The sequence below is a fragment of the Vidua macroura genome, chromosome 1 (genome assembly GCF_024509145.1).
Source record: "Vidua macroura isolate BioBank_ID:100142 chromosome 1, ASM2450914v1, whole genome shotgun sequence".
NCBI lineage: Eukaryota > Metazoa > Chordata > Aves > Passeriformes > Viduidae > Vidua > Vidua macroura.
In genome coordinates, this window is record NC_071571.1 from 3077967 (window position 1) to 3092279 (window position 14313).

General features: G+C 44.2%; 1 protein-coding gene across 1 annotated transcript in view; it reads right to left on the bottom strand.

The window, feature by feature from the left end:
• VIPR1 (vasoactive intestinal peptide receptor 1) overlaps nt 1-14313 on the bottom strand; it is a 100453-nt gene that overhangs the window by 59591 nt on the left and 26549 nt on the right. The window contains exon 2 of the mRNA XM_053996694.1: nt 3203-3299. Coding sequence (XP_053852669.1) covers nt 3203-3299 — 97 coding nt within the window. The remainder of the gene's footprint in view (nt 1-3202; nt 3300-14313) is intronic.

Below are 14313 nucleotides of genomic sequence, written 5' to 3' on the forward strand. Positions count from 1 at the left end.
AAGCCCTGCCACCATAAAATTCTCCTTCCTGCACACCTGCAGAGAGGCTGTTGGGTGTCCTCTGATGGTTACAAACTTCCTCAAAAGCCCAGACTTTGATCTTGCTGCTGTTTGGTTCTCCTCTGTACTCACTGCCAGCTTCAACTGCTTTTCCCTGTGGATTTCCCCCTCACTGCATCTTCTGCAGCCTTTCCTGTGCTGGAAAACAAATTAAATAAACTTCTCATCAGAGTTAAGCAATATTTAGTGACCCCTGGGCTGTAGCATCACAGAATCATCAGGGTTGGAAGAGACCTTTAAAATTATCAAGTCCAATTGTCAAACTTCCTCAAATATGGGTAAATCCATGGATACTGAATCACACTCCTAAAAGGGAATAGATTTGCATGGATCATCTCCTTCCAACCCCCTGCCAAGGGCAGGGACACCTTTCAGTATCCCAGGTTGCTCCAAGCCCTGTCCAACCTGGTTTATCCAACTTCCAGTGATGGAAGAAATTTAATCTGAAAAGAAACCTGGATTTCATGCATCTTCAACCCCTGTGAGGAAGGGATGGGTGTTGGAAGACAAAAAAAAGAGGGTTAAGAAGGACGTTGTTGTTTATCAGTGGAAATCTACCTGCTGAACCCAAGCCAGTGATCAACCTCAGCACCATCAAGTGCTCTCAACAAGTGACTAATCTGCCTGACACATCAAATTACACCTGTGATTAAGCCCCTCTGATCAATACAATTGATAATGGCTCCTAAACAAAGCTTTCTTTCCAGAATGTACCGAGACACTCATTTATTTCCACTCATTTGATTAGAAAGGATAATGAATCGCTGGTTAAACCTCAGGTGATTCTCCTGTTCCTGAAAAGGGTGGGAATTACAGAAGGCAACACAACCACCTGGCCATAAATCAAAGTTTAACGCTGCAGATCACAGGGAGCCTCAATTGCTTTCCATCCTCCTGTTCTGGGGGATGGACCTGGGTTAAAATCATGTTTTTTCTCAGAGTTTTACTAGGATTTTTCTTCCCAGCAGCACTCAGATAAAACAGTCATCACCTTCATATGATCTTGTATCATCACCTTAATGAGATTTCTCTCCAACAAACTCCCCCCTTGCCCCCACCCATCAAAGTTCAAAGTTTGATTTTACAGCTCAGCCACACTTATTGAGTTATGGAGCCCCACTCCAGAAAAGCACATTCCTTGGCCTACTTGTGCTCACATGCTGTGAGCACTCTGAAGGGGAAACACATCCTGTGTAGGCACAAATTATCTGTGCACACAACCCATAACAGAGTTCTCCATAAATTCATCCACCCATTTAAGAGCCAACAAATCTGTTTTGTTCTGTTGCCTCCAGGGCAGTTTTGAGTGTCTGGATAATAAAGTCAGGTATTGAGCTCCTAAATACCTGCTGATGTTTTGGGGTAAATGGATGCCAAATGCTTCCCACAAAGGAAGGGACCTTAAAATCATCTCTTTCCACAGGCAGGGACATCTTCCACTAGGCCAGATTGCTCCAAACCCTGTCCAGCCCGGCCTTGGACACTTCCAGGGATCCAGGAACAGCCACAGATTCTCTAGAAACCTGCGCCAGGCCTCACCACTCTCTCAGGAAGGAATTTCTTCCTAATATTCAATCTAAACCTGCTCTCTTTCAGTTTGAAGCCATTCCCCCTTGTCATTCCAGTTGCAGTACTGTCTCCATGGGCAAAACCATTTTCCTGTGCTTAAATCTGCAATTTCTGAATCAGTCCAATTCATCAGTAGTGACTGGTGGAAATGCAGATTTATCCCAGTCCAATATTTCAGCATTCCATCAAGGGAAAAAACTTCCAAAGCATTGCTATGTACTTGCTTTGGGCATTAATGACTTTCAACATGGCTGTGTGTCTTTACTTCAGAATTGGGAAAAATACTTCCAGTGGTTTAATTCTCTTGTTACAAGGGGAAAAAAAAAAGAAAAACTGTTTTGGATTATAGTTTCCAATGAGAAAAATCATTTTAGAAAAGCAGAAAAAGCATCATCACTTCAACTATTTTTTCTCCTTTTAATGTATTACATTTAATTTAATTTCTTAAAATATCCATGAAAACGAAATGAAGCATTTAGCTGGCTTTCAGATGAAGGTTTTTATCCACCCTGAGTTCTCCCTTCTCTGGATTCCAGAAGAACACTTCTTCAAAAGGCTCCATTTAACTGTACAGGGGCACTTGAAACAGCTTCCAAATCAAAGACAACCATCCCTTAGTAGATAAGAGCAGGGGCCAAAAGCCTTCCTGGCATCCAGTGAAGCTCCTCCTGGGATCAGCTTGTCCCAGGATTCTGCTCCATCAGAGCAGTCCTTCACTCTGTGGCCTGGCTGCAAACATTGCCAGTGTAGAGTTTCCTCTTCCACTTTTCCCTCTTTTGGGAGGAGGGATGCAAATCTCAAGCAGGATTTCAGATTCATCTTCCCAGCCCTTTTCCCAGCAAAATAATCCCTTATTTCTGGATCCTGGCAGTCTCACCTGGGTTCCTACACACCTTTTGCTGGCAGACAAGGGGCTGGTAACTTGAAAGAGGTGTTTGGAGGGGGAGAGATCCAACTGGATGCCTTCATTTGGGGTTCTGACAGCTCTGCTGCAGGACAGGGTTGGATGGGATGGGGCAGCACCAAAACCTTCCTCCTTTCCTGATCATTGAAGCAGGAAGAGGGTTAAGGAGACTGGAGACCCTTCCAGGGGGATTTCTCAGTGTGGTGAGTGCTCCATGAACAAGGAGAGGATCTCAGCTGCCTGTCCCAACTCCAGAAATACTTCACAGCCTTGGAGCACCCTCTGCTTCACCCCCAAGACAGGAGCAATTTTGGCATAGGGAAGGGAGGCCAGTTCACTCAAAGGAGATGGTCAAAGTGACTTCCCTTAGAATGATCCAAGACTTAGGAGAACTTCAGGCTTTCAATTCCCAAGGAAAAAATTCCAGTTCAGACAGGTGGACAACTGTGATTAAAGCCACTGAAACGCCTCAGTCAGGCATTCCCAGCCAGCAGAGCTGCTGGAAATCTTGGCTGACTTTGGAAGCAGCTATTTCTCTCCCTCCTGAAGAGCAGCTGGAGGAATCCTTGCTCCAGCAGCAGAAGGGCTGGGAAACAGCCAGGACAAGGCAGCTGTGAGGCTGGGGGACGTGGGTTTGCTGGCCAGGGAAGGACAGAAACGTTGCCATACCTGAGGTCTGGTTGTCCCAGGTCAGCTCTGCCAGGCACTGGCTGCGCTCCTCCTCGATCTCCTGCATGATGCTGCACTCCGGCCGCGTGCTGGACGCCTGCAGGGAGGGCACAGAAGGAGACAGTGAGCAAAGCCCATCCTCAGGGAGGCTTTCCTGGGGATTCATGACCTCGTGGAGCAAGCTGGAGCTCTCCAGGACCATTGCACAGATGTGCACCCTGCCTTATTCTCTGTTCGCTCAAGAGGAGGGAGAGCAACCCAGAGCCTGCTGAAAAATCAGAATTTCCCTCCATTTCCTTAGGAAAAAGCCCAAAACTTATTTTTTTTTATGATGATCAGCGTGATAATTCACATGTAGGGAATTTTGGAAGGAATTTGAGATGGGACCTCTGAATTGTTTTTGATGATGTGGTTTATATATTTTATCTTCTACACAGGCAGGAAGGGTGAGTTTGGCTCACATCGTTAAAGCATGGCTCAGAAGGTCACAAGACCTTCTTAGTTACAAGACCTTTTAAGGAGTTATTGACCAATAAAACACTGCCAATAAGGATATTTATGTTTTTGGCCCAGTCCTTAAATAGTTAGTCTTATGGACTCATGCTACAGTGTAAGCTTTCTTAGCCAATCGTGTTATGACACACAAACCCACAGCACTGCATTCTAAACTCCTTGTTTACTTCTGTAACTTCTGTAACTACTTTTTTTTTTCTATATCTTAACCTCTAAAGCTTGAAACTTTCCTTTACTTAGCTCAACGTGTCTCTGCTTTAAACTACAAATCCACATTCTCACTTCTAGCACCTCAGTTTGGGAGACTTTTCCAAGGTCTCAGATCAAATCCTGGGTTTAATTCTAAGCTTTGGCTCACAGGCACAAAGTTCTGAGAGTTCCTTGCATTTTGGATTCCAACAAATCAGGAGCAATTCTGCTGCCCTATGCTCTGGAAACCCTGCCTGGTTAACCAACACCACAGCTATGTAGGGCAGGGCAGCTTTAATATTTATGCCAGGAGCAGTGGGATCCATGCTTCGTGGTTTATTCCCTGGCTCTCACGCTAATTCAAAGCACAACAAACCCCAAATCAAATAAGAACAGAATCTCTGATGCAGATTAGGAGATCAAGGAGCTAAAAAGCAGGAAATTCCCAGTGAGAAGGCTTTTTCCCTCTCAAGTGGTTTCTCCTCAGTCAGCCCTAATCAATTTGTGTTTGTAATACAGCAATGGCCACAAATGTTCAGGTAATTAATCGTGGACTGCTCATAACGTGCAATTCATGAACTGCCTCAACCATAAAACATGGAAATGGTGATTTTTACTCCAAAAAAAAGGAACTTGGACATATCTCAGTGTCCCCTTGTTACCAACACACTCTCAGCTTGGAGGGGACACCTTGACCATTGCTATGGGCAGAAACTGAGGCTGCTCCCAACCCCAGCTCTTCTAAAGGGGTTGGAATGGGAAACAACTTTCCAGAAATCCAGCTGCAAAGAGGTGGAGAGAAGGGAATGATGTCAAGAGAGCCAAGCCTTGGCTTGAGTTTATACTGTCCCTGTTAAATGTAATGTGGGAAAAAACATCCATGGGGTGAACTTCAGGAACAGATCATGAGGAGACAGGAGAAGTGATTGATTCAGTGTCCCCTCTTGAGGGTTTTGGGATAATCATATATTTTTATCAGAAATAGACAGAGAAAATAAATTAAGAAAACAAAAATAATTTCCTGTCTTGTTTCAAAATGCATTGAGTTATTGCTCTGTTGATATATTTGCCAGTCAAGGTTTTAAGACGAAAAAAAAAGTCCAGCAATCCTTTGAAGGAACAACTGTTTGATGTAAATTTGGGTTAAGATTATAAAATAATTTAACACATTAATCTTACCATTTTCTATTAACCTATCCTGCTCTCTTCCCTGTTTCATGCCATGCCTGGTTTAGATTTTAATTTCCTTTAGGTTGGGAATGGGCCTTGATTAGTAGTGTATAAGCAAATAATTGTGGCTTTCCAGTAAAATTAAAAATAAATAAAAATACAAACACTAGAAGAAGGGGAATCATTTGGAGTTGTCTTCATTCTCAAATATTTCTTTTCCCCAAAGGGAAACAGATCTTTGGAAATTTCATCTTGGCTCATCTGAAATACCATAGAGTTGTTTTGATTTACAGTTCTTCTTGCCATTTTATTTTAACCTTAAAAAGGCACGAGGGGAAGCGTGAGAGATTTGCAGAACACTTGCTGGAAAAAATAAAGATTGAAATGTTTTCAAAACATTCTGACTTTTTCAAGGGGAAGTTTTAACTCTCTGGACATAAACGTTTGCCAGATTCATCTCACATCTATCTATAAATTCCTCTGGTTTTCACTTTATAAATTAATTCATGCGACTCTAACTTTGATTAGGGCTGGCAAAGCACTCTGTAGTTCTACAATATATCTGAACTTTTTTTAGGCAGTAGATTTTCCACCAAGCCCATTAGCAAGTACTTCACTGCCACTTCTTCTCTTCACCAAAATCTCATGCCTGAGCTGGATAATTGTATATCCACCTCAATGGTCCAATATTTGTTTCTGAGTAACTGGTTTTATCACCTTTAAAAAACAAATGAGGCTCTTTTTTTGAAAAGTGGGCTTGTGACAGGCTTAGGTAAACTTGAATATCCATAGAATCTTTAAAATCTCATCTCTTTTTTTTTGCCATACAATCCAAAAGAAAATTTATCTATGATAGGCAAAACTCTGAAAAAAGAGTGTCCAGCGGCTAAATACCAAAATAGAGAAGATCTTGGATTTGTGGTGCTGGTGCTGACTTCTTGTGAGCTTTTAGGGAAGGTGGATGCTCACAACAACCCCAAGCCAAACTGCAGTTTGAGGGCAGAGGGGCTGGAAAGGGTCCTGGGGTGTTGGTGACAGCAGCTGAACATGAGCCCAGGTGTGCCCAGGTGGGCAGGAAGGGCAATGGCACTTGGACTGGATCAGGAATTGGGTGTCCAGCAGGACCAGGGTGGGGATTGTCCCCTGTGCTGGGCACTGGTGGGACCACACCTCCAACCCTGGGCTCAGTTTTGGGCTCCTCATGACAAGAAGGACACTGAGGGGCTAGAGCATGTCCAGGGAAGGGAACGGAGCTGGGGAAGGGTCTGGAGCACCAGGAGAGGCTGAGGAAGCTGGAAAGGGGCTCAGCCTGGAGAAAAGGAGGCTCAGGGGGGACCTTGTGGCTCTGCACAACTCCTGACAGGAGGGGACAGCCAGGTGTGGCTCTTCTACCAAGTAACAAGTGACAGGACAAGAGGAACAGCCTCAATTAGCACCAGGGGATGTTTAGTTTGGATATTAGGGAAAGTTTCTTCACTGAAAGGGTTAATCCTGGCACAGGCTGCCCAGGGTGGTGGTTGAGTCACCTTCCTCTGGAGATACTTAAAAGCCATGTAGATGTGGCACTTGGGGACATGAGCCAGTGGTGGCCTTGGCAGTGCTGGGCAATGACTCCTCTGGATGATCTTGGAGATCCTTCCCAACCGTAATGATTTTATGGTCCCATAAAGAAAGAGTGGGATGTACCTCAGCTTCTCTGTCAGTGGGACACATCACCCTCAATTTTAGCTGAGTCAGAGCTCTATGTTTAGTCTGACCTGATTTTTTTCACCATTCCTCCAAGTCCACAGAGAGCAAGCAAACACCGGCTCTGAAGGCTTTCATCCCACTCCACTGCCTGTGGTTGGATGGCTTCAAACTTAAATACCCAGCACTCAGCTGGAAAAGGTCAGTGATGTGTGAATTTAATGTCCACAGACCTTTAACTCAATCAAGGTCAACAAACAGATTCACACTGGAAGATTTCAAGTTTATGGTTCATTTGGCACATTAACTAAAGAAGTAAATAAATAACTCTATCATTCGCTATTCCTCCTTCAGCCTCCTCAGTGATAACAGCAATAACCCCCACATGTCACAGCAGTCACTGATGTAGGCTGACAAAGGCAGATGGAATAAAAATAACCCAAAAAGATCACAATTTTGGGCATCATTAGGAAACAAAGCGTGGGGTTTTTTGTTGGGGGGTTATCAGGGAACAAGTTCTGCTGCCTTAATTCCCCCCCCCAGGTGACAAAATGCTCATCATGGCTGGAAAGAGCCCTGAGGAGCTGTGACTCCTGCCCGACAAAGGGGATATTCCCTGGAGGAGGGGCTAAATAATTATCTTTCTTTGGTCCATTCCTCCTGGAAAAGTTGAATTAGACTTTATAGACAGCTTTGTACAAACTCACTTTACTAATTCTCCATTCCCAGGCTGTTTTTTACTATTTTGTGCTGTTCTGTTTGGTTTTTTTTTCCTGTAGAAAAGGCAGAAATTTTGGGCTTTCACTGCAATGGGCAACTGGCCACACAGACAAAGGGCTGGGGAGCACATGAGTTCACTTTTCCCATCCAAAAAGTAAATACAAAGCAAAAAGGATGACGAGCTCTGGTTAGCTCACGTTAACATCAGAGGGTGAACTGCAATCCAGTTTATTGGGAATATCCATTATGGATGAAGCTGAAACGTGGCAACCACCCCTCCTGGCATACCCAAAACACCCTGTAAAGCTGTGGTGGGTTTGTCAGGGGTTTTCCCACTCTAATGCCTGAGCAGAAAGGTGAAGGGAATGTTTTTCTGGATGTGATTTCTCACAGCCCTGAGCTCTGCAGCAACTCACATAACAAGGAGTTGTAACCAAAGTCTTTATTAATGAGAGTTTTCTTTCCCAACAGATCCCAGGAATTGTTAGAGGATTACTGTGCAGTCTGCTGCTGCAAATAAAGCCTTTGTGTCCACTCTAATTAAATACAATTCCAAGGGTTGCCACAGACTGAAGGAGCTGCAGAAATGCTTAGTCTCATCTGCAGGGCCAGAATGTCCAGGGGACACGTGGCAGCTCCTCAGAAACAGGTGGGAGGCACAGAAGAAGGGCTGTGAGCCTCGATGTGTCCCTTTCTCCTGATCCCAGGTGTGGGAAATGTGTTTGTAGAGAATTCTCCAAGCCTGACAGGAGGCTCACACAGTGTGTGCATCCGTGTGCAAACCTTGAAATAAGAAATGCTGACTTAGAAATGCCATGGAATAGGACAGACATTGCTGAGAGAGAAATGGAGCTGGAAACAAGTTTCAAAAGATAACCTTACAAATAAGACCAGATATTTTGGAGAAATAGAACTAGGAAAGATGCACTATAGTAGGACCCACAAGGAGTAATTTTAGATTATTGGCTCTAAGGCATTTTCAACATAGTGTAGCAAAAGCTGATAAGCCAAGAAACATATTATAATGTATTATAATTTAAAAATAGCTTCTAATTATAATAACATTAATTATAACATCTTCACATAAATATATAATATAACACCTTCACATAAAACTAAAAATAGAAGTTTTTTAAACCCATCTCAATGACACCATCTCTAAATCAAAACCAAAAATCCAACACCCAGGGTGTTCCTGGGCTCACCTGGAGCTCTCTGGATGGAGACTCCAGAGATGAGAACCAGGGTGACCACAGTGATAACAGGATTTGGAGTCAAACAGAGGAGGAGAAGAACTGAAAAGTCTTCAGGTGATGCAATCCCACCCCTCACCAATTTCTGTTCAGCTCAGTGGAAGTGGACACAGGTTCACTTCCAGCTCTCTGAGTGATAATTTCTCCCCATCCCCACCTTCCCAGAGCTTCTGTGAAAACAGGAATGCAATAAGACAAGAGCAAGTTCCCTTCCTAGAGTTTTTGTAACTTGACTTCAGTCACTGCTCGAGGTGGAGATGAAGTTTTTTAACCCTTTCTCATGTGAAGCACAAAGGAAATGAAAGCTTTTAGCAGGCAGGTCTTATTTCAAGCATCAGAAATCTAACCTCCCTCTGGCTTTCATCTGTACTCATTATTTGTAGGAACACAGGACTGAAGGAACTTCTCTCAAAACAACCCTGGCTTTAATTTATCCCTAACTTCATTCAGCTCTGTGTCTTAAAACTAGATTTTCAGATTATTTTTTTTTTGTTGTTTTTCCTTTTAAACATCCTCAGGAAAACACAGCTTTATTCCTAAAACCCCTCTGAGTCAGCCAAAAAAATACAGTGTAAAAGTGCAAGAATGACAAAAGACACCAAGGATTTTTTTTTTTTTTTCTATAGTGACGAGTGACACAATTCCCAACAATAAGGCTGTCAAAAGCTGCAAAAGCTCTGGAGGCCTGGGGAAAATAATTTGTTTAAAAAGGGAGTATTTATGATGCATTATAATTATTTGCTCTTCTGAAGGACCTTTGTGTAATAATCCAAAACCATGTTACAAATGCCGTGACGATGCAGGGAAGTAAATTTTAAATGTCAGTAATATAGACAGAATGGAAGACAAATCCAAGTTTAAAACACCCCAAATCTCCTGTGTACCCTTTGTAGGATCACTCCAGGAGGATTTGCAAACCCAGTGGTTTTTAAACAGAGAAAAGTTGTTTTCTCCTGTGACCTCTCTTGCATTGTGAATAAATAAATTTCTCTGTGACCAACCACCAGTGAGGGACCATGGGCAGCAGCACATGTCCCTGGGAGACTTTCCCAAATAAAAGAGGTGCAGGCAAATGCCCATCTCTCCTGACTCCCACTTAGCTGCTCAAACCCCTCCACTTTCTCTTCCTGCCAAACATAATCCTGCCAGTGACAGATCCATCACTTGACAAGGACAGCAGATGTCTTTTCCCAGCTCATCCAAGCAGGCCCTGTCAAACAAAGGCAACTTGGCCAAATCAATCCAGCAGCTTGGAGGCTCAAGAGCCTTCTTTTAGTCAGATTGGCCCATTTCTGTGGGAGGGGTTGGAAGAGCAGGGAAAAAGGAGTGTTTTTTAGAGGGCTTGGAGAGCCAGAGGGAAAGGGAAGCTGAGCAGCTGTGCTCCTTAACTCCTTAGGGACAAGCTTACAAAAAAAAAAAAGAAAAAAAAAAAAGAGATGAATTGGAGTTTTTAAAGCGAGAAGAGAACCCTGGAATTTCAGTTATGCCACACAAGTAAAAGAGAGGCAGCACCTGAGTGAATTCAAATGAGCAAGAGACAGCTCTGATGGCTGGGTAAGCACCTTCTGCTCCTTAAATGATCAGCTGGAGTAGCCAAGGATGAGTTCCCTCTCCAGGAGGAGAGTGAGGACCTGAATCCAGGCTGTTGCAGGAATAGAGGGATGCTGCAACATTGGGATCAGCAGTACATAGATCTGCAATTACAGGATGCAGAGAAAAGTGCTGCAATATCCCTCATGGCTGAGGGAAAATAAGAGAGGAACAACAATAATTACCCCAAAAAGAGTAGGAAGAGGGACAGCAAAGGAGGGAAAGAACTCCACTACTTGGAGTGCAAATTATCTTGTAGTTTTCCCTCAACTACTGATCATTGACTACTTTTAAGTTCCTTTTCCCTTTGGGTCTAAGAAGCCTGGTTGAGGGAAGACAGTTCTTTTTAATAAAGATATTCAAAAATTTACCCATTAAATTATTTAAGCCTTCTGGATGAAATTCAGCTCCAAATCATCTGCTCAGTCAATGACAGGAACAGCAGGAATCCAAAAGAAAATGCAGATCAAGACCTGCCTGACCCCCAGAGCTCAGGAACAGGATTTGGGGATCTGTGGGCAAAAATCACGTGTTTGTAATGTAAACATCTACACCTGTCTTCACACTGATTGCCCTTCCTCACCTGAAGAGAGGAGCAGGAACTTTCAGGGCACAAGTCACTCCAAACTGAAGGAATTGTCTGAAATAGGCATTAAAAAAAATTGCCCTGTTCTGCTCCATCCAGAAAGCCTGAAGCTGAGTGGGTGAATGCCTACTCTGCAATATCTGAAGTTAAATGATCCAAACCCCACAGACCTGGGCTCACCTAAACAGAATAATTCCCCTCCAGACAGCCCCATCCTCCCCCAGTGTTCTCCAAGAGCCTGTGGAGATGGTAGCTGGCAGGATCCCTATAAAGAAGTACAGTGAATACTTGTGAGTGCTCTAATTTGCTCACAGGATGGGTTTTTTATTCCAAGACACAGCAACTCTGACATGCTGCTGTTCAGGAAAGGCCCTGGGCTCCAGCAGAATGGGCAGGTGAGCTGTTAATGCTGTCCTGAATTTCTGCTCATCCAGCCCCGAGTCATCTCCTGTGCAGCCACCTCTGCACTGATGTGCACAGGAAAAAATGCTTCCTAATTCAGATGCAGGCTCAGAAGGGACTGAAAAAACCTCAGATCCCAATTCCTGACAGTCTCCATCCATCCATCCATCCATCCATCCATCCATCCATCCATCCATCCATCCATCCATCCATCCATCTCTGATTCTTTCCCTGGGCAACCAGAGAGTGCCCCCAGCCAGCCCTGCCTGCTCCCCACTGCACCTCCAGTTCACTCCAGCTGTGCCACCTGAGTCTTATTTTCCTCCTGAATCCAACCCTGATGTCATCTTCTCTCTTCTCTTCTCTTCTCTTCTCTTCTCTTCTCTTCTCTTCTCTTCTCTTCTCTTCTCTTCTCTTCTCTTCTCTTCTCTTCTCTTCTCTTCTCTTCTCTTCTCTTCTCTTCTCTTCTCTTCTCTTCTCTTCTCTTCTCTTCTCTTCTCTTCTCTTCTCTTCTCTTCTCTCTCTTCTCTTCTCTTCTCTTCTCTTCTCTTCTCTTCTCTTCTCTTCTCTTCTCTTCTCTTCTCTTCTCTTCTCTTCTCTTCTCTTCTCTTCTCTTCTCTTCTCTTCTCTTCTCCTCTCCTCTCCTCTCCTCTCCTCTCCTCTCCTCTCCTCTCCTCTCCTCTCCTCTCCTCTCCTACTGCCGGGGATTGGTGTACACATATCACATCCACAAAACCTTTGGAAAGCAGGACCCCACAGGCCTCCTGCAAGGCTGGATATGTGGATATGGATATGTCAGGATGACCCCAGGATCATAAAAGTCCTCGTTTCCCAGCCCGCACAGCCAGAGAAGGAGTCTGAATGTGCAGAGTCGGCTTCTCAAGGTTGTTTATTTTCTCTTATCTATAACATTCTTTCTCTGACCTGCTGAGCTCTGTCCAGCAGCTCGGCCATGGCATTCTGTGTGCCCTCAGGGCAGTGTTTACACTTCATACCAAAAACTACATGTGCTATGTTTACAATATCGTGCCAATATCTATCATCTATGTTAGTGTGTCTCTACCTTAAACCAATAGAAAAGTGTCACCATCACACCAAGACACGGAGGGCAAGAAGAAGGAGAAGAAGGCCAGGACATGTCCAGTTCCCTCCATCTTGACCCCCTGAACCCTACTCTAAAATCCCCAAAATTCTACTTTTCCACCCTGTCTTCAAATATCACACTGCTCAAACCCTTGTGGCTTGTAATTCCTCACACAGAGTTGACAGTTTTTTTCCACGGGCTAAAATCGAAGCCACAGGTGTTTTTGACTTCATGCCAAGGTCTCCGAGCCCCTGCCAGGGTCTCGAGACAGCCAGGGCAGCCAGAGGGATGTCCTGGACTCCGACAGGAATGGAGTATCACTTATAACCGGGGAGCTGGACAAAGCAAACTGGGCATGCTCCAGTTCTCTGAAAAGCTGCAGTGGTTTGGTTTGAGGAACAACAGTTTTGGTTACAAACACAGGCAGCTCCTCTTAAGTTTTATGGGAAGTGAAAGCCCTGGAAGTGTCTAGAAACCCAGTGTGACCACAGCATCAGGAAAGGAAGGGCTGGAGTGACAGACATCAGGCTTGCCCTGTGTTCCTGCTGGAAACCCTCAGAGCTGGAATAAGAATCAACTTCACCTGGAGCTCTGGAACTGTTTGGAGAGGAGGCAAATCCTGTCCACAGCTTCTCACTGTTTTTTTTTTTTTTTTTTTTTTTTTTTTTTTTTTTTTTTTTTTGTGTTTTTGTGTTTTTTTTTTTTTTTTTTTTTTTTTTTGTTATGCACTCAGTTAAAGACAGGAAAGGGAAATGTTACAGGCCAGACTGAAAGAGAGTGGGTATTAGGAAGGAAATGATTCTCTGGTGAGGCCCTGGCACAGGTTGCCCAAGGAATTTGTGCCTGCCTCATCCCTGGGAGTGTTCAAGGCCAGGTTGGATGGGGCTTGGAGCAACCTGGGACAGTGGAAGGTGTGTCAGTATCACATCCTGAAGAGCAACCAGGAGGAGACAGAAACAAGAAAAAGGGAATGCATAAAATAATCCTTCCTATGGGCTGTGTTATCCAGCAGCCACCACAGTGCCCTTCTAGAACACAGTTTGGGATAAGGTTTTAACCTACCAGTACCTTCCACATCTTTTATCAAACCAACCTAAGAGCAATTCCAGGATGACTTTACTATTCATACATCACTTCCATTCTAAGCTAGTGGCCCTAAACAGGGCTTGTTTGTGCCACTGTTCAGAGCTTTCTATCCAGGTATGTTCCTGGAACAATCCATAAGCACGTCTCATTTCAAAGAATTCACTCTCAAAGGGCTGCTTCCCTACAAAGGGGAGCACAAAAATACAAAGGTGTTGGCCCAGGATGAGTTTGGTTCATTCAGACACTGGGCAAAAAAAGGAATGTCTCCTCTTTCAAATGGAGCAGAAGTGGCTCAGCCAAGGCTCTGGATGAGCACATTACTCATGGGTTTGTAAAGAGTTTTTGTCAGAGCTCTCTGTGAATGGTTCTTCACAGATGGTCTGAAGCATCCAGGTGGGCCTTCCAGGCATCCTCATCATGCAGGGATGAGCTCTCAGCCTTGGGACAAAGGAAAAAGTCATTGTTCCTAAAAATGAGGGAGTCAAGAGTGCCCCAGTGGTTTGGAGTCACTCCAAGCTCAAGAGCTTCTCTGACAAAAGTCAGGACAGGGCCACCTCTCCTCCCTTGGCTGAGGAGGGTGGGAAACAAAAGGACAAGTCATTTGTAAAATGAGTGAAGCACAGCAAGGTTAGGACAACTGCAGGGAGCAATGCTGCCATGGAGACAAAGGATTCAAAAAAATGGGGAAAACCACGCAGAGAGCAAGTGAAGAGATCCTGACCTAAGCCAGCACAGGATGGACATGTGGACAGAGCTGAATCAGAAGAACAGAACATGCTGGAGAACACTGATTGTCCAGGGATCTCCTAGAGGAAAGTTTCTAATTGCATTT